General features: G+C 39.5%; 2 protein-coding genes across 3 annotated transcripts; one reads left to right on the top strand and one right to left on the bottom strand.

Moving 5' to 3' along the window:
- Positions 1–1001: 1001 nt before the first annotated feature.
- On the bottom strand, positions 1002–11508 carry UTP15 (UTP15 small subunit processome component). Of its 2 annotated transcripts, XM_071425179.1 has the most exons (12): positions 11280–11507; positions 10858–10950; positions 10589–10773; positions 9251–9429; positions 8371–8496; positions 7592–7727; positions 6451–6535; positions 4336–4485; positions 3958–4059; positions 3634–3767; positions 3080–3138; positions 1002–2578 (listed from the first exon to the last, which is right to left on the bottom strand). In XM_071425179.1, the coding sequence occupies exons 1-12, from the start codon at positions 11367–11369 to the stop codon at positions 2355–2357; spliced, it is 1563 nt and encodes a 520-aa protein (XP_071281280.1). In that variant the 5' UTR covers positions 11370–11507; the 3' UTR covers positions 1002–2354. The 2 variants fall into 2 exon arrangements, with proteins under 2 accessions (XP_071281280.1, XP_071281279.1); XM_071425178.1 differs by having other exon boundaries at positions 10589–10950; positions 11280–11508.
- Positions 11509–11541: 33 nt separating this feature from the next.
- On the top strand, positions 11542–19767 carry ANKRA2 (ankyrin repeat family A member 2). The gene is made up of 9 exons (XM_071425180.1): positions 11542–11742; positions 12200–12587; positions 13603–13761; positions 15026–15091; positions 16408–16505; positions 16666–16791; positions 17186–17252; positions 17339–17419; positions 18976–19767. Exons 2-9 carry the CDS (start codon positions 12299–12301, stop codon positions 19029–19031), a joined length of 942 nt encoding a protein of 313 aa, XP_071281281.1. The 5' UTR covers positions 11542–11742; positions 12200–12298; the 3' UTR covers positions 19032–19767.
- The last annotated feature ends 3833 nt before the right edge of the window (positions 19768–23600 follow it).

Genomic DNA, 23600 nt, shown 5'->3' with positions numbered 1-23600 from the left:
AAAAAAACTATGCTGCAAAGAGAAATGTGCTCCTTCAACTCCAAACACTACCAGTTCACAGAATAAGGAGGCTCCAAGATAAGCATCCCCTGCATCTCCACTCCGAAAATTAATTCTGTGTGACATCTAAGTGCTACTGCCTGATTAAGTCACACAATTAAAAGAAGTACACTGATTTCCTAAAAGACAGAAGAGGTTCTAGGTCTATTAACACAAACAAAATAAAAAATAAAAATAGTTAAGTAAGCAAACTAAAGTTTGAAGTTTGTTCCTCATTATTACCTGTTATCATTCTAACTTCAAAACCAGTAACAGTAGTAGTCAGGAACATATATTGTTCACATCCCAATTTAAGGGCAGACCTAACAGCACTCCATGCTTTTCAGTCACAATTGTAAAGATTTTAAGTAGAACTTGCAAAATTTTTCTAGCTATTTCTACCACTTATATCTGCCTTTCAATGTCTTACATGAGCAAATTAATTTTGCAAGAAATTTCTATTACATACCAAATTCCAGGCTTATAGGAGAATTCAAGCCATAGAACAGGCTAAGAACAAAGTTCTACCCTAATGACATACTACATGTACTCAACAGCCTTTGGCACACCTCTTTCCATTGTATTCATACTGATCCAGCCCTGCTTGAAGTTAAAATAAACCATTACCCTAGCATTCAAACAATAGACTCAAATTCCATCTACTGCACATTGAAAGTGGAAGAATTACACAAAATTGAGTTTTGATATTTAGCTTGATATTTTCTCATTGGTACTTTACTCATTACATTATTTTAATTCAAATTAATTCCCCTTTAGAAGTATCACCTATTTTCTAGAAAAATTGTAACTCATAAATACATACACATCATGAAAAAAGGTAAACTGAACTTTTCCAATATACCTAAGTATGCACTTCTTGAATCATTCTGCTGTGAGCTGTGAATTCATTAAAATCTTAAATGGAGATGAAGCAGGGAGAGAAAAAACAATGTAGCCAAGTGTTATCAAATGTATATGCTGTTTTCTTTGTATTTTCAAGGATGCGAGATCGGATATTACCCTTAAATAAAGACAGTGACACATAAAAATTACACAAACAATTATTTTCTGGTAAATAAAAACTGAAAATTTTTGACTGCTGACAGTACTGGACAGCTGTAGTGGGCTGGTGCTGGCTACACACCAGGCAGCCATGAAAGTCCCTCACTCAATCCTCTGCAGCTGGACCGGGCAGAGAAAATATAACAAGGGATTCATGTGTTGAGATAAGGAGTGGGAGAGATCACTCATCAAATACCATGACAGGCAAAACAGACTCAACTAAGATATATTAAGTATATTTATTACTAAACAAAATTAGAGAGGACAATGAGAAGTAAAATAAACCCTTAAAAACACCTTCCCCTCACCCCTCCCTCCTTCCCAGCTCTACCTCCTCCCCCAGTGGCACAGGGAGACAGGGAATGGGGGTTATGGTCAGTTCACGACCTGTGGCTTCTCCCACTGCTCAGGGAGAAGAGTCCTTCCCCTCCTGCACTTTGGGCTCCCCTCCCATGGAGACAGATCTCCATGAACTTCTCCAGAGTGAGTCCATCCCATAGGCAACAGTCCTCCCCAAACTGCTGTGGTCGCTCTTCCACGGGTGCAGTCCTCCAAGGGCAGGCTGCTCCAGCCTGGGAGCAGGGCCCCTCTCTCCATGGGTCTCCCACAGGGTCACAGCCTCCTCCAGGCATCCACCTGCTCCAGCATGGGCTCCCCCATGGGCTGCAGGTGGATCTCTGCATTCCCCATGGTTCCCCATGGGCTGCAGGGGAATCTCAGCATTGGGAACATCTCCTGCCCCTCCTTCTTCACTGACCTCGGTGTCCACAGGGTTGTTCTTCTCACATCTTCTCACTCTGCTCTTCTGTGGCCACAATTACAACTTCACAATAACTTTGTTATCCCCATTTCTAGTTGGCCCAGCTTTGGCCAGCAGCATGTCCATCTTTGGAGCAACCAGGGATTGGTTCTGCCAAACATGAGGGAAACTTCTGGCAGCTTCACACAGAAGCCACCCATGCAGCCCTGCTGCTACCAAAAATGAGTCCATGTAAATCCCATGTAAATGTAGGAAGTTATGTAACTCTGAAATAAAACTTTAAAACTAAATTGTTTGAAAAATATTGCATGGACAATCTTGAAAATGTCCTCTTTCTCTATCTTCAGTAATCAAGCCTATTCAGCAACACAGTTTAAAAGACAGAACTTCAACATAGAGAGGCTTATTTTGAAAGTCACTATTATAAGAAATTACCAGGAGAACAGGTCATGTCTTTCAAGTTCACAATTGTGACAATTTGTTGAGATGGGTGTCAGTAATTCCTATTTGTTTCAATGATCTCCGTGACACCATTACTTTTGTTCTCTTCTAGACACATATCACTTTTCTTAATAAAAGTAGCAAACAGTGTATCCATCATTCCCAAAACTTCTAGTAGCTCTTCTTGATAGTCAATTTCTTTTCCAATAGCTTGCTGGAGTTTCAGGAACTGTTTATCAACTATTGCTGACTGCCCAACCACAGGCTGATAAATGTCTATAAAGAAAAATATCAGTTAAGAATCCATAGATGTATAAAAAGGCAAAAATTATATTAGCTAGTTAGAGATACATTTAAGGATTCTAGCAGAAGTCCAACATTCTGAAAAAATAAGACAACTTTAATGTTGTCTGTTCTGAAAGCATAAGCTGTATGTACTTACAGCAGCAGTATGCCAAACTCACAGAAACAGAAGTTTTTATGACCTCACATACTATTTTTACATCACTAAATAAGAGGAAGTTATTTGTACTATGTAAACACAGAAACATGAAGTATCAAAGGTACTTTGAGACCACAAGGAGCTTCCTGTGCAAACCAAATCCTGACTATGGTCAAAGTTATCTGGAAATATCTCTTTTTTGGATCATTCTCTTGACACTAAGCCCACAGATATAAACAGAGCCATTAAGGTTTGGTTTCTTAAAAATGCAGCACTTTCAATCTTATTTGCAAGCTAGCTATATGGCTTTGAGAATCTTTTTTGTATTGTCTTACCAGTGATCATATCGGCAACAATAACCAGCACAGGAGTAAATCTTGGCTCAATCACACGCCTGCAAAATTAGAAGACATTCCTATTTTACTGGTTTTGTCAACTGTGCTCCACCACCAACAAGCAGCTTTCTCACACAGGCATACAGACAAATTTTTCTTGATGAAGAGACATCACAGAACAGCACTCAGAGATGCAAGTCAAAAAAACCCACATATGTGGTATTTGCCCTCTTCCTTTCAGGAAGCCAGCGGGGGCTGGAGGAGTGTCAAAAAGCCTTGAGTACATAAAAACACAAATTTCATCAAGGAGACAGAAAATAACAGAGTAAGGGTAGAGTGTCTGGCAAAGAAGTAGAATAGCTCATCAGCAAAACCATTCTGTGCTAACAGGTAAACTGTTTCAAACCTATCCCAAAACCTTGGTATCAGAATAGAAAAGGCATGTGAGATTTCAGGAGTACCAGTGTTCTACCAGTCATCTGTTGAAACTATGGCGAGTTATTAGGGAACAGAAGTGTCAAAATATCCAGAGGGAGCTCATGTTAAAATAATACCTTGCCACAAAGGTAAGCAGGAGATTAACTTGTTTCTCATCTCGGCCTGCAAGTGCGCTTCTCAGTGTTCCTCTGCGATGCAGTTCCTGCATCACTGCAACTGTGACTTCAGGGGTATGAAGCATGATGGGTGGCTGGACACATATAAGAAGAGTTTAGTACCAAGGCAACATCTTTACACACAATACTGGTGTCAGCAAAACCAAAACAGAACCCAGCTTAAGACTCCTTTCTAGTTATACACTAAAACAAAATTAGTATGACATACAGGGAAAATTAACATCAGGTGATGCATAAAACTCTGTCAAGAAGAAAATGCCTCACCTCCAGTACTGCATCAAGAGCCTTGGAAGACTGAAAGCTCCTCAGCAGCTTATCGTATTTTCTCAAAACACGTTTTACAGGTTTACTGACACAGAAATCTTCCTATAATTCAAAAAAATAGTTCACAGTAAGACAAATACACACACACACATATAATGGATTAGATACATTTATCATGAATAATTTTATATATTATATAGAATTATACAATATATAAATTTAATGTAAACAATATAAATAAATTTTTATATTATATTTATATTTATATATTATTTTATATAATATTTATATATTATACCCTTCCCCTTCTCCAATTCAGCACATTCAAATAAACCAATTTTTCAGAAATGTTTCAGCACATATTTTCTTACCACATACCTGTTTTGGCATGTAACTTTTTCCTTTCACATAGGTTCTATATGCTGGTTGTCTCTTCTTTTGAGAGCTTTCATTCTTTTCTTCTGGTTTTCTGTGTTTAACATTTAGCACCCCATTGGTCATGCCTACAACTATGGTTTCATCTTCAGGCTAGCACAAAGAAATCACAGAGTTAGGACCCAGTGTTTACCTGTGCTCTATCATATACATTTTTATAGTTTTATGTTTCATTACAAGGTTCAAATCACAGTATCACAGATGACTTAATGTGGAATGCACCTTTTTGAGTTTCCATGATTGAATACTTCGTTCAAGGCAGGGATAGCTTCCAGGCTATGTTCATAAGCAACATCATAGACTGACTAGTGAATCAAGCTCAAATATGCATTAACACCCTTCTGTAACTATAAGGTTTTGCTTTTTCCAACAGCATACAACTACCTTTGGCTATTAGGTACCATACAGCAGGCATGAACAGAACCTATGAGAAAGCAAAGCTACCATGGAACAGCAGGATTTGAAAAATAACTGAAAGTTGTTCAAAACACCAGTCATTGGTATACGTAATTTCACTTATATAATGAAGTGGGTGTAAATTTCACCCAGAAAAATTGTGGATGCCCCATCCCTTGAAGTGTTCAAGGCCAGACTGGATGGGGCTTTGAGCAACCTGGTCCAGCAGTGTCCTTGCCCAGGGCAGGGGGCTGAAACTAGATGACCTTTAATATCCCCTCCAACCCAAGCCATTCCACGATTATATGATATAATAAAAGCCTACAGAATTATGACAGGAATAGATGGAGATCAGCTGATGAATGGCTCATTTAAGAGCATCAACTGAAGGTTATGAAGATTCAAGTGGAACAATAGGGAGCAATTCTTCACACAAGTATCAGAAATGTGGAACTCCTTATCAAGGAATCTAGGCAAGGTTTCAAGTTTAATCAAGCTCAAGGAGAGACTGAACAGGCTTATGCAATAGTAATTAATTGAACTACACCGAAACTACACTTTGATGAGTTCATTTCTCATCTGAAAATGGAATTTGGGAGAGTATCAATACACTTCCCTGTGTTTAGTTTTCTATATGCATTTCCTTATGGCTGGCTACAGCTGGAAGCAGCATCTGGAATTAGACCCACCTTTGATTTGACTCAGTAAAGGCATTATAATGTTCTTGTATGACCATTTAAAATTCAAATTGTTTGGTCAAGAGAAAACAAGATTATACTTCAAAAGATGTATTATACACACTCTAGAGATGTTAAACTACAGGTATTGCATATTTTCCAGATGCCATAGGGTCTTAAAAGGCTGTGGATTCTTCACTTCAAAAGAAAAAAAAAATCCGAATTTATTTTAGCTCAGCTCCCTAGGTAATACAGTAGGAAACGAAGACACTACCCACACATACCTTCTACATTCCAGCAGAAAAGGACAATTAACAAAGGTAGTAAAGACCCCTCACAGGCCCATCCACATGTCCTTCAAAGGCTACATAAGGGGGTACTACATGACAACAGTAATGCTTAAAAACTGGTGCTAGCCTCCAAATTTCTGGCCAGCAGGTAACTTATCCACTGGAAATCAAGTGCTTCTGAGAAGTAAGAGTCTCTGCTGTCTACTTCCAAGACATGCCTTGACAAACAAATTTGTTTATGCTCACAATCTTCTTCTTTCTTCCTCAGACCAACCTGACAGCAACTTTTAAAGCAAGTTCACAGCCTATTCTGAATTTCTCAACAAATTAACTACTTTTTTTTTATTGCTGCCATGTGAAAGGACTCACAGCATTCCTGAAAGGCAAAAGGTGAGTACAATCACCTTAAAGTCAAAGGACCTCCTTCTAAAGTGAATACTTTCCCTATGATGTACACTGTCATTCATAAACACAAGACATTGCACTGATCTAGTCAGGTAACACGGTATTTGAATCTATTATGCTTAAAAACTCTTAGTGCTTGTTATTCAGGAGAAACATATCCAACCCTACTTTGCATGTACACCATTCTTTTGAAACACCCAATAGCCAGGAAAGCAACAATTATTTACTTTACTTTCTTAAAAGGTATCAGGAATTCCCTTCTGGTCTAGGAAGACTTCTAATGCGCTTACCGACAACGCAAGACTGAGGATGGATGTTGCATAGTTGAAGCTGTGGACCACTTTGTAGGATGTAGTACTGTAAATCTTCACATGCCTATATGGAAGAGCAAAGATAAAAAAGCTGTAAGTAGAGATTTACTGCAGTCACTTTACAGGAACTTCATCACTCTCATCTTCTACAGATCATTCAAGGAAACTGAGAATTAATATAATGGATTCCTCAGACTACCACTGAGCTTCTTAGGTATTACTCCTGCAACAATATGTTAAAAGGTATCCCATAAGTCAAGTCAGAAGTGCTCTTACCTCAAAAAAGGTGAAATGGGGCAAGAACAGAAGAAGATATTGAAGGCAGGCGTAGTGATTATTTGAATTCAGAAATGCATATTAGGAAAACACTAAGACAGCATCTCTTCAAATTTGTTCTTAAATTTTAAATACAAGATCTACTAGCAATATCTGGGAGTAAATCTGTAGATAATCTTGTATCCAGCTGCCCTTTAAGGATTTGGTTGGAAGCATGAAAAATTGAACAAATCAGAAAACAAAATATATTATCTTACAAGGACAAAAACTAGTGTTATGTAATTATAAAGCCTGAGGTAGCCTAGGAAATACAGGAGAGAGGAGGAAAACAGATGCAGTGTCATTTCACATCACTTTGTATTTCTAATGTCTAATGCTCAGACACAAGACACCAACTATCAGTACTCATCAACTGATACCAAACAAAAAAAGCGAAGAGGTCATGTTTACAAGCACTCTTGGGTACAAGAAGCAAAAGCAGCGAGACACAAAACACAGGCTTTAAAAAGTGAATACTAGTACACTTTCAGATATTTAAACTGTATTAAAGTTAAAAACAGTTAACTTCCAAAGACCGGAAAGGTCAGTTTAGACATTTAAAAAAACTGAACCTTTATTCAGAAGTTCCCCATATGCATTCCCAAATGGCACACACAATCCTTATTGATATTCAGATTAGTGAGAAGAAAGATTAAATTGTACCATAGAATCATAGTAACAGTTTGAATCTTAGAAGCATAGTACAGTTTACCACAAACAGGTTAACAGTGATGTGCAATAATACCTTTCAAAGAAAAAAGGTCCTAAAGAATGCAACCATAAGGAAGCCACAAAATATACCAACCTGTCGAGGGATCCTGACAACAACCTTTGTCCAGAGCTGTTCAGGCACAAACAAGTCACAGTTTTATGGTGATTTTTAAGTGAAACTAGTAACTGTCCACCTTTTAGTACATCCCAAACTTTGACATATCGACCTCCTGTAAAGAGGAGCACACAAAACATATATGTGTAAATATTTATGATTCTCTGAAGAAGTTTTCAGAGTGATGCAGTATTTCCTTCACAAGTACTTTTGCCTCTTCAAAGTTTTCTGTACCTACTCACCATCCTCTTCCATTCTATCTCCTGGCACAAGCCTGCTCTTTTTTTAGGCGATTCTGAATGGACCTGAATGATTCAACCATTCTCCAATCATACTCATTACCAAAAAAATCTTTAAACTATGGGGTTACAGTACCTCTGATGGAATAGCAACAAGAGACTAAAAAAGCTTGTCAACATGCTTTTTGTCCCATCCTTTCAAAACCTAAGTATGTTAATTCCTTCACTTTAGAAGTGGGCCAAATAGAGTCTGCATTTTGTTATTACAAATTATTTTGGGGGCAGGGGGGAAGTGGAAACTACAAGAATATTAAATCAAAGACAAAAAGGAAAGACCCCTACTTGCACCTGCCACATAAACGCAGATTCTTACGGAAGATAATTTGAAAAATCCAATTATTACATCACTTACCACTTCATTATCAAACTAAAACAGCACACAAAAAGCAAGTAGCTGAAGTATTCTTCAAATGAGGACCACAGAAAAGATATTTGATTTATTTGCTCTTATAGAATTACCTGCAGATACTAGCAGTCCACCAGATGGAAAGAGAAGCACGCTCTCCACAGGATGGCCGTGTTCTATTGTCATGACACTACTCTTTGTTCGTGCATCAAACAGTTTCACAGTGTGATCATAGGAACCTGCAAACATCAGCATAAATCAGTTTCATAATTTCAACTAGTTCAAGAAGTAAAACAGCTGTGTACTATCATCTAAAGGAGTTCCGGGCTAATAGCAATAGTTTTAAATCATACGTGTAAAAACACCTTGTGACTTACCTTGGCTAGTTTACAGCCTTGGGGCAACAAATTTTCTAATTCTAGCCCTAGCTACCTGTCAGTCTGTAAAAGTAATTTTTTTTCATTTCATTTTACTTCCATGAATGAAGTGTATTTGTAATAACAAATATCAAGCAACCTGATGAAACCTACCTTCTTGTGCCCCAGGAAAAAAGGAATACTAGGGTTTTTTCACAGTTTTCCACAGATTGATACAAAGCTACTGCTAGGAAAACCAAAAGCAGCTGGTTCCAAGTAACTCCACATGACCTCACATTTTTGAGTCTGCCAGTTATGGGCTGTACAAACTAGAGTCCTGCTCCAGAAACTTGGTACAACATTTCAGTCACTCCCAGCCAAAGGATACATTCACAATATTTTCTTTCACAAGTTCTGTTAACCCTAATAGACTCAGTTCCTGCAGTTTCCCCTAGAACATCAGTGTCAAGCTTAAAAAGCAAGCAAAAAAAGGAACAATAAAGTAGGTATTGCACAGGCAAACTGATCCTTCATGACCAAAATACAATAAATATGACCCTAGTGCATCAAAAACTATCTTTCAGCATTTTTCTTCAATTCAATCCAAAAGAAGTAGAAATAAAAAACAAAACCAAACCTGTTATGAAGACATCTGCATTCACTTTACTTGCACAGCCACATCTCACATAGTCGGTATGCTCACTGTAAGAGATGATTTCTGTGGCACTTGGAATATCCCACAATTTTGATGAATAATCATCACCACCAGAAAATATTCGGTATTTATCAGACAGGAATCCCACTAGATGAACTGGTCTAGAAAACAAAGTCCATAACACCCAAAGTTAAAATATATCCATGTTTCAAGAACAGTTAGTTTGTATGAAGAGTTTATTAAAGTACTCTAACCTAGAAGTGCAGTGTTTAATATCAGAACTTACGAAGCCTCACTTTATAACAGCAAATTTCAAGTATGGCTGCTTTCAACTATCTTCTTGCCCTTTAAAATCACTACTGAAGTCTTTGTTATCACTGTATTATCCCAACAGGAGTTGGCAGAACACACAGGTATGCAAATGCAGGTATGCACAGGTATGAAGTTAACCTAGCCATTGGAACACCCAATTTGCAAACAGACCTCAAACAGAAATACTCTGAAGGTCAGTCTGGGTATTTCCCACTGAAAGGGGGATTCTTCTTGCTCTACGCAGATAAAACACAAATCAATTTTTCACAGCACAGAAGTCTGTTGAAGCATTACCACTGTCTTCTCCTCACTGATACATCAGAACTCCTAATTTCTTCCTCACGTCACGCTACCATTATGCACTTTTTCATTTTTGTTTTTGAAGCTTTTTAAGCAATTCCTGCTTTTCCTGGAGTTTTTCTTCATTGATTTTGTTTAGACATATTTTAAAAATCTTTTCCAAACCAGCATCAATAAGATGTACTTATCAATGCAATGTACTCACAAGACAGTATTTACAAAACATATTAAGAGACACCTGTGTGAAAGAGAAAATGCATTTACTTTTCTACATACTTGATTCGTATTTAATTTTTTTAAAAACTCACTCCCATTTTAAATTTTACTTAAACCTACTTTTCAGTAAGATCTCCATGAGACAGTAGAAAGCAACGTAACTCAGATCTACTCAGATTTTCAGCAGCATGTGAAGCAGACATATATTTAATGTATTTAACGACTATAATTTAATGTAAATACTGAATATTGCTGAGGCACTCGAACGGGTTGCCCACAGAAGATGAGGATGCCCCTTCCCTGGCAGCATTCAAGGCTAGGCTGGATGGGGCTCTGAGCAACCTGGGCTAGCAGCAGGCATTCCTGCCCTGTGGTGGGAGCGGTGGAACAAGGCGATCTTTAAGAAACCACCCGGTCTGTGATGAGCCTGTGGTGTGCAAACACAGCACAGAAGCTTTCGCACGCAAACAAAACAAACCAGTCCTGCCTTACTTGGTATGACCCTCGAACTGCCTGAGCGGGGCTTTACCGCTGACGTCGAAAAGGGAGATGCTGCGGTCCTCGCTGCCGGCGACCAGCAGGCGCCCGTCGTCCCTGTAGGTGGCACAGTACGCCGCGTCCCGGAAGCGAGAGAACGTCTTGATGGGCTCGTGAGAGTACCGGCCGTAGATGTGGATCTGCCAAAACAAGAGGGAATTACATCTCCTGGTGTCATGCCAGCTGAAGAACAACAGCATAAAAACCTCAGAAAGGCCACTTACCCTCGAGGATGCTGTGACAGCGTAGTTATATGGCGGGACAGGGGAGAAGTCAATTTTATTTACTGCACCGAATTCCTTTATCTGAACAGGTGTCTAAAACAGTTGTGATAAAGATCGTTAAATACACATAAGGACACCATCAAATATGAAAACAGCAAAGTCAAAGCTTTTTTTCCTACAAAGAATTTAAAACTCCCTAAGAATCAAAACGGTTTTTAGGTGCAAGGATAATAAGTTTCACTTCTGACAGGCCACTCCTGCTCTTTTAATTTTTTTCCAATTCACTCATTACAACTTACCCATTAATTACGTGGTCTGAACTTAAAAACTAACTCATACGTGTTTAAAAAAAAATAATTGCACCAAAGTAGTAAAAGAAGACATTCTGTACCAGTAACTGCGACTGCTGGGCCTCCCCCTACCTTGTATCCCCGCCAGTACAGCGTGTCCTGCGTGATCCTCTCCCCGAGCTTGGGGCACGCCTGGACCACCACTGGCTTGTACGCGGCCATAACGCGGGACCGGGCCGGGCCGGAGCTCAGCGGGAGAGGCTCGGGAAGCGGCGGAGGCCCGAACGCGCCGGCGGGCTCGGGGCACACGCGACACGCCGCGCCTGCCGCGAGGAGAGATGGCGGCAGCACCGGCAGTGCGTTATCAGAGCGCGCCTCTCGCCGGCCAATCGGCGGGGCGGCCAGACCGCACTTCCGGCAGTGCCGGCGGCGGCGGCGGCTGAAAGCCGAGGCGAGGCTGGGCCCGGGCCCTAGCGGTGTGGGGCCTGTCCTCACCGGCTGCCTCCAGGGACTGGGGACTCCTCCAGACGTGCCGGGAGCTGCGCGAAGCGCGACCCCGCCCCAGACTTCCCGCGGTACTGCGAACAAGCCACAGGTATTCTGCGGTTGCCTTTATTGGTTTAACGGGATTTGTTTTCCTACGTATGTAGTAGAAGCAGTTTATTTTACTTAGGTTGCAAAAGACATATGGGAACTTAAAGTCGCTTTAACTTTTCCCTCAAGTCTAATGTTTCTGGGAAATAAAGTCATACTATAGCTTGTTCTTAGCTTGGTATAAATCTGGTTGTTGTGTGGGCTTTTTTGTTGCAATTAGGCAAATATTCTGAAGCGTCGTTTCACATGGATGAAATTCCTACTGGCTTAATAGCAGAGTTTGGTTTAAACATCCAGGTGCTGAAACATATTTACGTTTTGGTCACTAACTTCTGACAGCAACAAGATTGATATTTCACCGGTGTTTTGACTGACAAAAATAAATGCCATAAACAGTTTAATGTGTCTTTATGCATTGTTTTACCAGAATGTTCTCAACCAGTGTTATGTCTGTTCAGTTGCAGGTTGTCCAGAAAATTTGGCTTGGCTGGCCAGAATTGCTCCAGCTGAAAACAATGAAGAACCATTTTACATGAAACTTGTACAGGACTGAGATCATGGCATCTTCAGCAAACTTAGATGTCGGGGCCCAGTTAATTGTGGAAGAGTGTACCACCAGCTACAGCCTTCCACCCATGCCAGACATTAAAGTGGAGCATCAGCTTGACGCCAGCACAGAAGAGGGCCCAGCTCAGAGCGTCACCATGGGGATGAAATTCATTTTGCCCAATAGATTTGATATGAATGTCTGCTCACGATTTGTGAAGTCTTTGAATGAGGAGGACAGTAAAAATATTCAAGATCAAGTCAACTCTGACCTTGAAGTCGCATCTGTCTTATTTAAAGGTTGAATTTATGGTACAAAATATTATCTGTGTACTGTGTCATCTTGCTAAGTTATTATGCTTTCTAAAAAAAGAATTTCTGTGCTATATGTGTATTGATCACTTTTCTAAGATGTGTTCCTCTAACGTTTTTTTAATATGCTTAATGGATTATTAATATAAAAATTTTCTCCAATATTAATTCTTATGCTACATTTCGAATATATATATATAAACTGAAGAATCAGGGGCACAAAAAGTTTTTGAAACTAGTAAGAGCTGATGCTAATTAGCAAAACAAGCTTCCTAATTAGCTGATGCTAATTAGGAAAACATACTGCTGTAGCACATGCCATTCTGTATGGCATGTCCTACAGCAGTATGTTTCTTCACAAAACACTGCTGAAAGCACTTTATGGGCACTTCAATAGCTTTCAGCAGCACGTTGTATCTTTTCACGAGGGTGAAAAGGGTGTGGGTCCTGTCTTTCTCCTGGATAAGTATTCATCAGACATTTATAATGCTGTTAAATTTTATCCAGGAGTCAGAAGAGCCCTGGTGAAGAAGTTAATAAATGTTGTCTCCACTCGTGCAGTGGACTGGTTAGGGAGCAGGCAAAGGCTGAGCAGGTACCTGAGTGCAGGTCTGACCAGAGCTGCATCATGTTGTTGCGTTGGAGAATTTTTATGAGAAGATGACAAGTAGAGCCTTCTTAGGTAATAAATCCATGTCAGGGATGTTGAAAAATCAAGACAAAGGCTTCCCTCATTTAGATGCTAACTTGTCTCTGGGTGACATTATGCCATACTGAACTTATGAAGTAGCGTAATTGTTTTATGCTAGAAACATTATAATGCAGCCTTTTATTCAGCTTTCACAATACACAGTGGGAAAAGCACATGTCACAAAGCTTTCTTAACATAGATTTTAAAGGTCTTGTGATACTTTTCAGTGCTTTACAGTTTGACTTAGAATCTATGGCTTGCTTTTAATGCTCTATTAGTACTGAAATCCTCTCTGTTTTTTGTTCAATGTAGCTGAGTGCAACAGCCACACTTCTCCTTCCCCTGGTATCCAAGTAAGACATGTTTATACTCCATCAACTACTAAGCATTTCTCACCAATAAAACAATCAACTACACTAACTAACAAACACAGGGGAAATGAAGTCTCTACAACACCTCTACTTGTAAACTGTAAGTATCTTTCTGCCATTCTATTAATTATTTTGTGAACTATATTTTGGATGCTTGACAAATTTGTGCAGTTTTTTTGTTTGGTCTTGCAGTGAACTTAAAGATAGGAAAAAACCACTGAGATAGTCTTTCCTTACCTATACTTTTTAAATCAAAAATTAGATTCTAAGTTGTAAGTTAATGTACTTCATGCCCATGTTTTCAGAACTTGTGCATCTTAAAATTAGATGATTGGTAAATGCTGCAGGATACTTAAGATGTAATGTAAATATCGAATACTGTGTCATGATTGTCACAGATCTTGAAAATCAAGGAAGCATTATTTCTGGTGGGATTTTTTTCTGAATTGTCAAGCATTGCCTTTTTAAATTAATTTGCTGTAGTTTACTTTGTAGTAAGTTATTTTCTCTATAAATTACAAGTCACTCTTTTTTAAAGAAAAATGCTACTTGCATGGAAAAAATTAATCGGGAGCTGCAGTGTAGGCCACTGAACAAAATACACCATCTTCCTGAACAAACTCAACTTTCATGTGGTGACTTGGAGGAGGACAGTGAACATTTACAGTTAATGTAATCATTAGCTAATTTTGTTACTACATCATGTGGATAATTTATTGCATTTAGCCTCCTGATTGTCTTTCAGGACTGCTCCAAGTTGCAGTCATCAAAACCATGCACCCATGCAGTTTTCTGTGGGATCGGAGGTTTTTTATGCATAATCTCTGCAATAACAAAAGAAATCCCTCAATCTTTGTTTTCTCCTCTATATATCAAGTTATGTATAGTTTTGTAATGTCTAATCTATTCCACATTGTAGGGAGTGGGAGACACACTAGAGGCTTCCTTTGTTGACTAGTAGGACAGATCTTCTAGTGATTCAAGTGTGATTTTTAAATTAAACTTCCTTAATCTATCAAAATGTGTTTATTTTCACTTAATAAATGTGTCTTAAAGTAATCTTGGGTTGCTGACCAAACAGTAGTGAAGACAGCATGTTACTTTGTAAAGAGTCAGTGTGGGAAGTATCCTTGCTTTCAAGAATAACTGCTCCATTGCTTTAAAATTACCTAAATCTACAAAACTCTTCAGAAAATTTTCAATGGTTTAATTGTGATTTAAGTTCAGAGCCTAAGGTAGAATCATCTACACTCTTGATTCCAAGTTCTGTACTGCTGAAGTCAATGGACATGTTATGCTCAGCTCTAAATAGAGCAGAATTAAAATTGCTGTATGTAGCATGGCTTTTGCTTCCTTTTTTGCAGCTTTATCTGTTCATCAGCTGGCTGCTCAGGGAGAAATGTTATATCTGGCCACACGTATTGAACAAGGTGAGACAGAAGAAGATTAAATGCCTTCTTTTTTTTCTTTGGGCCATTTTTATGCTGTTGTGTTTGACCTTTTCACCAAAGGAGGACGTTTGAGGTATCTGTTCTTTGCAGAAGTGGACTAATATTTAGTATCAATCTGTTGCTCACTCACTGTATCATTTGCATTTTAAATTAAAACATTAATGTTAATAGCAGTAGGTAAACCCCTTGCTCTTCCTGTTCTCTAGGGGTATATAAGTAATCCATGATACTAAAAAAGGAACATGTTAATTCTGTCAAAGCAACTTATTTAAGTTTATTTTTAATTTATCTTTGTCATTTAAATCATACTCGTATTGATGGTGGCTTTCCAATTCTATTTAATCAATCAGCATAAAGATCTGCATGTCACTAATGTAAGCCATGCCTCACACCTGCAGTGTAATAGTACAACACATTCTGAATAGTGTGGCATTTGTGTGTCCATAATACATGTGCAAAACTTCAGGTCTCTCTAATATATTTATGAATTTAGTAACATTAGTAGTATATTCTTACTGCACTAATAGTAACCACCCGTGCTTTCAGTGCATCCTTATTGAAATGTTTACTGGAAAACAGGTAATGAGTCACTGAGTCTAAATACTTTGTATTGAGCCGTGTATATGAAAAGCAAATAAATTCTAGAGTGTTGGTAGCCGTTAAAAATGCGTATTTTGATGCTATGATAAGCATGGGATTTATAAAGTACTTAGATATTAAAATAAAATCCAGCTGAAATATTTGTCAGCCAGTTGTTAAAAGAAGTTCTTCTTCCAGCGGCACTCGATGTAGACCTTAATTGTTTTCACAGACCACCTTATTGATTACACAAACTTTGTGGGGAATGGGGTTGTTTTACCTATATTGCTGTATAAGTTCATTCTTTACAAAATTGTGTGGCTCACTCTATTGAAAAAACAGTCTACAGTATAATACAGGATGTACCTCTTTATTTTTCAAACATCCTTTATCTTCTTTACAAAGGTGAAGCCCAGATTATAGACAGCTTGTAATTTTCTGAGTAAAAACAGAGTTTGATTTATAAAGCTTAAAAACTTGAATTTTAAATTATTAAACTAAAGGCTGAAATTTTTCTTTGGTCAGTTGGATGTGTTTTTCTTTCTTGGACAGAGATACTACCACCACCACTGGGACAGAATTTTGTTTTTAAAGTTGAGAATGATATTTAGGTCACACTGGTTCCTGGTGAATAAATGTTACCATCAACATATTTCACCAGCTGATACAGTGCAGTGAGAAAAGGATTACTAAGTTATATATTTTTCTCTGAACAGAAAATTTAATCAATCATAAGGATGAAGAAGGATTTACCCCTCTGATGTGGGCTGCAGCTCATGGGCAGATAGCAGTAGTCGAATTTCTCCTCCAAAATGTAAGGAAAGAATCACAATTGATTTTGAATTCATTTACTCTTTAGTTTGTTTTGCATTCCTAAGTTTGTTAATGCTGCTACAAGCTTAAAAGTTTTAAAGTTAAGGTCTGTGTAAAACCTCGAATTTGCTTCTTTTTTTTAAATTGATACTTTATTTCAGGGTGCAGATCCTCAGATTCTGGGCAAGGGGCGAGAAAGTGCTCTCTCACTGGCCTGTAGTAAAGGATACACTGATATTGTCAAAATGTTGCTCGACTGTGGAGTTGATGTCAATGAGTATGACTGGGTAAGATTCTAGCTTGAATTTAGTCAGAGGGTGCTTTGGTCAGAAAATTGAAGTAGGACATAGCACTGGCCTGAGTTTAAAAATTGTTCTACCTCTTCTGAAATACTTGAGAGTTTCAAAACTTCTATAGGATAGGAGAAGGTAATGCTACTAGTTCTGACTTCTTGGTAGAAAGAGAATGAGACCAATGCTGACTTCTTGTTGAAGTGTGATCTTAGTGTTTGAACAGTCTACAAAAATGATAGAAGTTGTGAAGATCTAAAACTGAACCTCATTTTTATAAAACCTAGGAAGTCTCTTACTGGTACATAGAAGCATATTTGTGTATATTAAGGAATTACAGTTGCAGACTGCTTAATCGTTAAGTGTCTGAGGCATTTCTCTGCTTTTGCAGAATGGAGGCACACCCTTGCTATATGCAGTACATGGGAACCATGTGAAATGTGTTAAAATTCTTCTTGGTAAGCAGACTGTCCAAATTATCATTAATAATGTATGATCAGTTGTCACTGTCAGAAATGTAAGATTCTATCCCTGTTTTACATAGAGAGTGGTGCTGATCCAACCATTGAAACAGATGCTGGCTATAATTCCATGGATTTGGCTGTAGCCTTGGGCTATCGGAGTGGTGAGTATTGCAAATGTAAACCCTTTAAAAAAAATTAATTTTTGCAGCTCCTCATTATGCTGCTGTAATGGCCCAATAGATGTTTTGCAGCTCTTAACATGTTACCTGTCCAACAAGTCTTAATAATCCTAAATGCATTTGGCCAAAATGGGTAGGAGCTTCCATTCTTGTTTCAGAAAGTCAGGTACTTAGTAAGAAAATGTCCCTGATCTGGCTCTATATCACTGGACACAAATAATGGTGTTTAGGGCTGATGCAGCCATGAATCAGATAAGGCCTGCAACCTTCCTGAACCCATCACCCTACTTGACTGGAATGATGTTATGTAGTTCGCTAAACCTTGTTCAGTCAGATCAGCTCTAGCTCTAGTTTGTCTTGAGGCAGACAGTAATCAGTGAATTATAATATCTGGCTTGGTTATGGAAACCAGAAGCAAAGAAGGGACTCCTTATTGTTTTTTTCCCTCACTGCTGTTGTCATTTTGAAACCTGTGAAACGTCTGCTGTTACAGAAATGAATGGAATCAAAAAGTAAGCTGAGCACTGTATGTGTAGCTTCTCCAAGCACTGCCTTGTGCTTATGAATGAGCCAGTGTCATGGTTTAACCCCAGGCAGCAGCCAAGCCCCACACAGCCACTCATTCACTCCCCCACCAGAGAGATCAGGGAGAGAAAAAGTGTAATAGGGAAAGCAAAGGCTTTGCACACAAGCAGTGTCTTGCACACAAGTGCACACAAGCAAACAAACCAAGGAGTTAATTCAGTGCTTCCCATGCACTGGCAGGTGTTCAGCCACCTACAGGAGAGCCAGGGCCCATCATGCAAAATGGTTACTTGGGAAGACAAATGACATTACCACAAGTGTCCCCCCCTTTCTGCTTCTTGTCCCCACTTTATACACTGAGCTTGGTGCCACATGGTCTGGAATATCCCTTTGGTCAGTTTGGGTCACCTGTCCTGGCTCTGTCTCCTCCCAGCCTGCCAAGCACCCCCAGTCCCTCCCCAGTGTGGCTGTACCAGAAGCAGAAAAGGCCTTGGCTCTGAGCAAGCCCTGCTCAGCAGTAACAAAAACATCTTGTATTATCAACTCTGTGTTCAGCACAAATCCAAAACAACCAACCCCATGCCAGCCACTGAGAAGAAAATTAACTCTACCCCAGATGAAACAAGCACAGCCCAACTTCACAGGAGTTTACATAGAAGAATGCTTCAAGAGCTCAATCTCCAAGTGCTTCACAGAAGTTTCTCATACATGCTTCTGCCTATTTTCTGTTTGTAGGCTAAAAATTTGCTTTCCATTTGCTATCAGTCTGTTCAAACCAAAGAACTGGTGATGACCCCCCAAAACATTGTTTGCCTATCTGGGAGTATTGTTTTTGCATTATATAAGGCTTTTACTTTCTGAAGGAATGCTGACATATTCACAGAGTGAATTTATACATGTCTGGTTTTTATTATATGATTGCACAGGACAAGCAGATATCTGCTAGAAAAAACAGTATAACTCTGAAAATAGCGAAAAAATAAATACTAACCTCATCTCTTTCTCTGCTTTAGTTCAGCAGGTTATTGAGTCTCATTTATTAAAGCTACTTCAAAATATCAAGGAATAGTGATTGGCTCTTCTGCAGGTGCCACATCTTGGCTTGAAGATTTGAACTGCTGTTTAGCTCTAATCAGTAACAAGAGTTGGTTGTTTTGTAACTTTACCTCAGTGCAACTATTTGCTGGCTTTAGTTAAGCTTTTTAGTGTTCTTCCTCTTCTTTCACTGTTGTTAATACAAATGTGCAATGTCATCCTATTTTGTATAATTTTAGAAGAGTCAGTTGTCATGCATGAAATTATTTGTAAATAAACCCAGTTTTGACCATCTAAATGTTTACACTTAGTGCAGTGGGTGGCACTATGCCAAGTGTCCTACTTCATCACATTATCAATACATATTCACAGGAACAAATGTGTTTAGATATTGAGGGATATCACCACAAAAGATAGATACCTGTATTGTTAATAATACCAAAATGTTCACTGTGTGTGAAGTTTTTGAGACCCCCAGTTTATATTTATTTTGGCTGGAGCCAGAACAGGGTTCATTTTTGCGATAGAGAGGGGGTGGCTAGGATGGAGAGTTTACTCTGTATCACCTCACCTCATTGCTAAGAGTAGGAGGTGGACCCTTCCAGGGTGAAGGAGTTCCTTCCAGTCAGGGTGGACTGGTTGCACTGGGGTTGGTGGAGCTCTGCAGTAAGCAATTTTGCATGTGAATCGCTCTGTCTTTTGTACATTGTTGCTGTTAATGCTTGTTTTCTTACCTCATTGCTGTGTCCAGTAAATTTTTTTTATTTCAACCTGTGATCTTTACCTTTTTTGCCTCGAATCTCCCTTTCAATCTCACCCCAGGGGAAAGCAGAGAGGGAGTGGGCGAGCAAGCAAAGTGGCAGTGCATTTGAAGCATCTCTCAGTGGGAGCACTAAACTGGGCAGTACGGTTCCTAAACCACAGCAGTCTTGTTTGGCACCTACTATGGGCCAGGAAGGATTGAGATTACAGATACGATCAGGGGTAACTAGAAACAAATTTGATCTAAATATTTGCTGTATTAGGTAGGGAGCCACTGGTCACAGTGTAGCTTTGTCTGTTGGTGTGGGTGTTGTACCTAACCCTATGTACATTCCTCTATGTGCTCGTCCTGACGGTGTTTTTCAGAGGAGGGAGAGGGATCAGGATTGTTCCGTTGCTGTACTGTGTGACATAAGTTCATGGCATGATAACATCAAGGGCAGTGAGGGTCATTTGGGATATCTATTCAGTGCTGCTCTCCTACCCTTACCTCAGGCACTACGTTTTGGGACTCTATTAATAGTCATGTCCAGTCTGGCAGGGGAGAATTGGAAAGGACGATTTTCCCCATCTTTTCACTCCTGTTACAAGAGCTTTTGAGAATTCTGAATTCCCTTTGGATGGTTAAGAAGAGCATGTTCTTGTTGCTAAGTCTGGCAGGTCTCCTCAGTGCGGTTTACATCATGTTTAGATATTTCTAGGGAGGTTATTCAGACATCTGCCCTGAGGGTAGATAGTCATGAGTGGCATGGAATGTGGGAAAAAATGGGCCAGCTTTTGAAGGATTATTGTGCTTCAGTGGTTTGGAAGTTCACCCGTGTCTGGAAAATCCACAAATGCCAGAGTTCTATGTATGTCCAAAAAGGAGACAGAGGAGTCCTTCAACTTCATTCAAATAAAGGGGGAGAGTCCTCTGGGGCACACACGCCTGTCGGGATTTCTCTCTCGGGGTTTCAGAGGGCGCAGCCTCCTTTATCCCAAACTCCCGGCTGCACGTTTCCCTCTTTATTTCCCTACTGGCTGAGGTACTAGGAAGGTACAGCCTTCCCAAACCACCAACCCTATGTGCTCCCTTGAACCTGTCTTTTTACCCCAAAGTTGAGAAGTTCAGGCTTGTGCAGAATGTTGTCAATCTCAGGAACCAAGCTGTCCGATCTCTACAATAAACAAGCTGCCTTGAATTTAGTAGAGACAGTAAGACCCATTTCAAAGACGTTAACACTCATACCTTCACCCATTAAATTATTTGTAAAGACATTAGCACACATATTTCCTCTTGCTCCTGAACAACTATGAGATCCTGATAAAGTCGCATAATATGTGAAGGATAACTGGTGTAGCAGAGAGGCACGAAGTTATGCAATGTGCTGGGCCCTGGCTACTCTTTCCTGGACGTTGCTTGACCCTACACAGCATGCTCAGGGGAAAGGCAAGAAAGCAGACCACCAGGCACCGTGGACACTCAGACTGCAGCTGAACAACCTCTTCTGGTAGTGTTGCAAAACATATATAAGTATAAATTTTTTTATTTTATAACTTTGGTCAAGTTTGTTCACCTTTGGCCCGGAGGAAGGGATCTGAAGTTTGTTTTCAGGCCATTGCTCCACTAGGTGAGGCCTGATGAGCTTAACATCTCAACTGGGAGCAGCACTGAAGAGACAGAAAAGATAACAGCCGGCAACAGCCATCAAGGGCCATTAACGGAACATCCATTCCAAACATCCCTGGCATGGTCGGAGACGCCTGGTCAGGGAAAGCAGAGATGAGGACCTAATTAGCATCGGAGGCAAAGAGATTTGTAACGAATGAGAAACCGAATACTAAGAACTACATAACTTGGAACCAATGAACATTGAACCAACGAATTTTTTCATTTTGACTGTATAAAGTTTGTGAAAAATCTGATAAAATTCACGTGTCATGAAATTACATTCTCTGCACACCCAGACTATGTGTGGATAAAATTATTTCTGTTGCACATCTTGGCAAGAAAAACATTCTGGCCAGAAGTAAAGTAATGCCTTGATTATTTAACACTAAAATCGTTGTCAGATAGTTTTGGTTTTTCACACAGTTTAGGTGACAGTAGCAATCGCCCCTACACAGAAGAAGAAATGCAAGATCAAATCAGTTCTCACAGGAAGGAATGAGGAGGAAGCAGGGCTCTCTTAACAGGAGGAAGAGGCAGGGCCAGAGATAATCAATCACCCCATTTCTATCTGTCGGTGAGCTGTGGGATGCAGAAGATTTCAGTCAGGAGAGTCTCTGGTGACCTGCCTGGCCCAGTGCTGGGGTATTGCAGCCCACAATGTGAAACCAGAGAGTAGTAAAGCTGGGCAACTGGGATCCCTGACCCTGGGATGTGGGCACTGACAAGAGGATTGGGAAGAGGACAGAAACTCAGACCCTGCAGGGGACTCCTTTCAAGCATGAAGGAAAGGTACTAGATCAAGCGCGATCTAGAAGTGCACCCAAGCAGGTGGAATGCTATGGAAAAAGGTATCCAGTACCTGAGAGAATTAACTGTGCTGAATGGTATAGATACATATTATAATATTGGCTTTTCGCAAATATTAAAATGGATTTTATATGTGTGATGTTAAAGTAACTGTTATGTAGTTTTTATTTCTGATGTTTAATTAAGCTTAGACCTACTAGTGAAATAGCTATGCTTGTGTTAAAATGCCTGCTTGGATGGGATAACATCCAATGAACATAGGATGAGGACATCTGCTACAGATATGCCAACTATCAGCACTCGCTGTCTGAAGACAGTGAGGACCAAGGCCCAGACTGGAAGTGATTAAAGAGAAGGAGCCAAAACCACAACCAAGAAACACGTATGCTCTAAAAAGCCAGACCCGAGAAGGGGCCATGTAAAACCTGGAAAATGAAAACTAGTTTATGGATATGCATAAGGATCTATGAATATGCAAGAGGCTGATGCAGGAGAAAAGGTTTTGAAGGGGTATCTCAGAAAGTGATGGCGTGCTCTTGCCTGAGTGCCAAGATACACCTAGGCGTAATAACCTTTCCTCTATGGTCCTTGTCTCCTTTTGTCCTTTATTAAACTTTTTAAATTTTCACAGGAGAGTGAACATGTTTTTCACACTAAGCATAGTCTATAGGGATTTGAGTAATGACCAGATAGATCCTTTTGGGTGGAGTAGAGTGTGTAAAAAACACATTCACTCTCCTGTGAAAATTTAAAAAGTTTAATAAAGGATAATAGGAGACAAGGACCATAGAGCAAAGGTTATTACGGCCGGGTGCATCTTGGCACTCAGCCAAGACCACACTGTTATCTTCAGAGACACCCCTTAAATACCTTTTCCCTTACATCAGCCTCTTGCATATTCATAGACCCTTATGCATAGTAAACTTTTCCCCAAACTAGTTTACACGTTCCAAGAGCTATTTAGCAAATCTTCTTGGATCCACCTTTTTAGAGCATACATATTCCTTGGTTGTAGTTTTAGTCCATTCTTATTACCTCCAGGTTTTAAGCCTTGGTTCACCTATCTTCAGATGGCGAGTGCTGATAGTTGGCGTATCTGTAGCAGGTGTCCTCTTCCTATGTTCATTGGATGTTATCCCATCCAAGCAGGCATTTTAACGCAAGAATACTTACATCAGCGATTTCACTACTATGTCTAGGCTTAATTAACAACAGAAATAAAAACTATATAACAAAGTTACTTTAACACCACACATAAGGAATCCATTTTAATATTTGCAAAAAGCCAGTATTATAATATGTATCTATAACAGAGTGAAAACACACTGAATGGTTGGCGGTTTTATATATATGTGCATGTGCGTGTGTGTGTAGAGTTTGCCT

Source organism: Agelaius tricolor, unplaced genomic scaffold, assembly GCF_023055355.1.
Source record: "Agelaius tricolor isolate 1412-34295 unplaced genomic scaffold, bAgeTri1.0.p SCAF_4, whole genome shotgun sequence".
Lineage (NCBI taxonomy): Eukaryota > Metazoa > Chordata > Aves > Passeriformes > Icteridae > Agelaius > Agelaius tricolor.
This window is presented reverse-complemented; position numbering and strand designations above follow the sequence as displayed.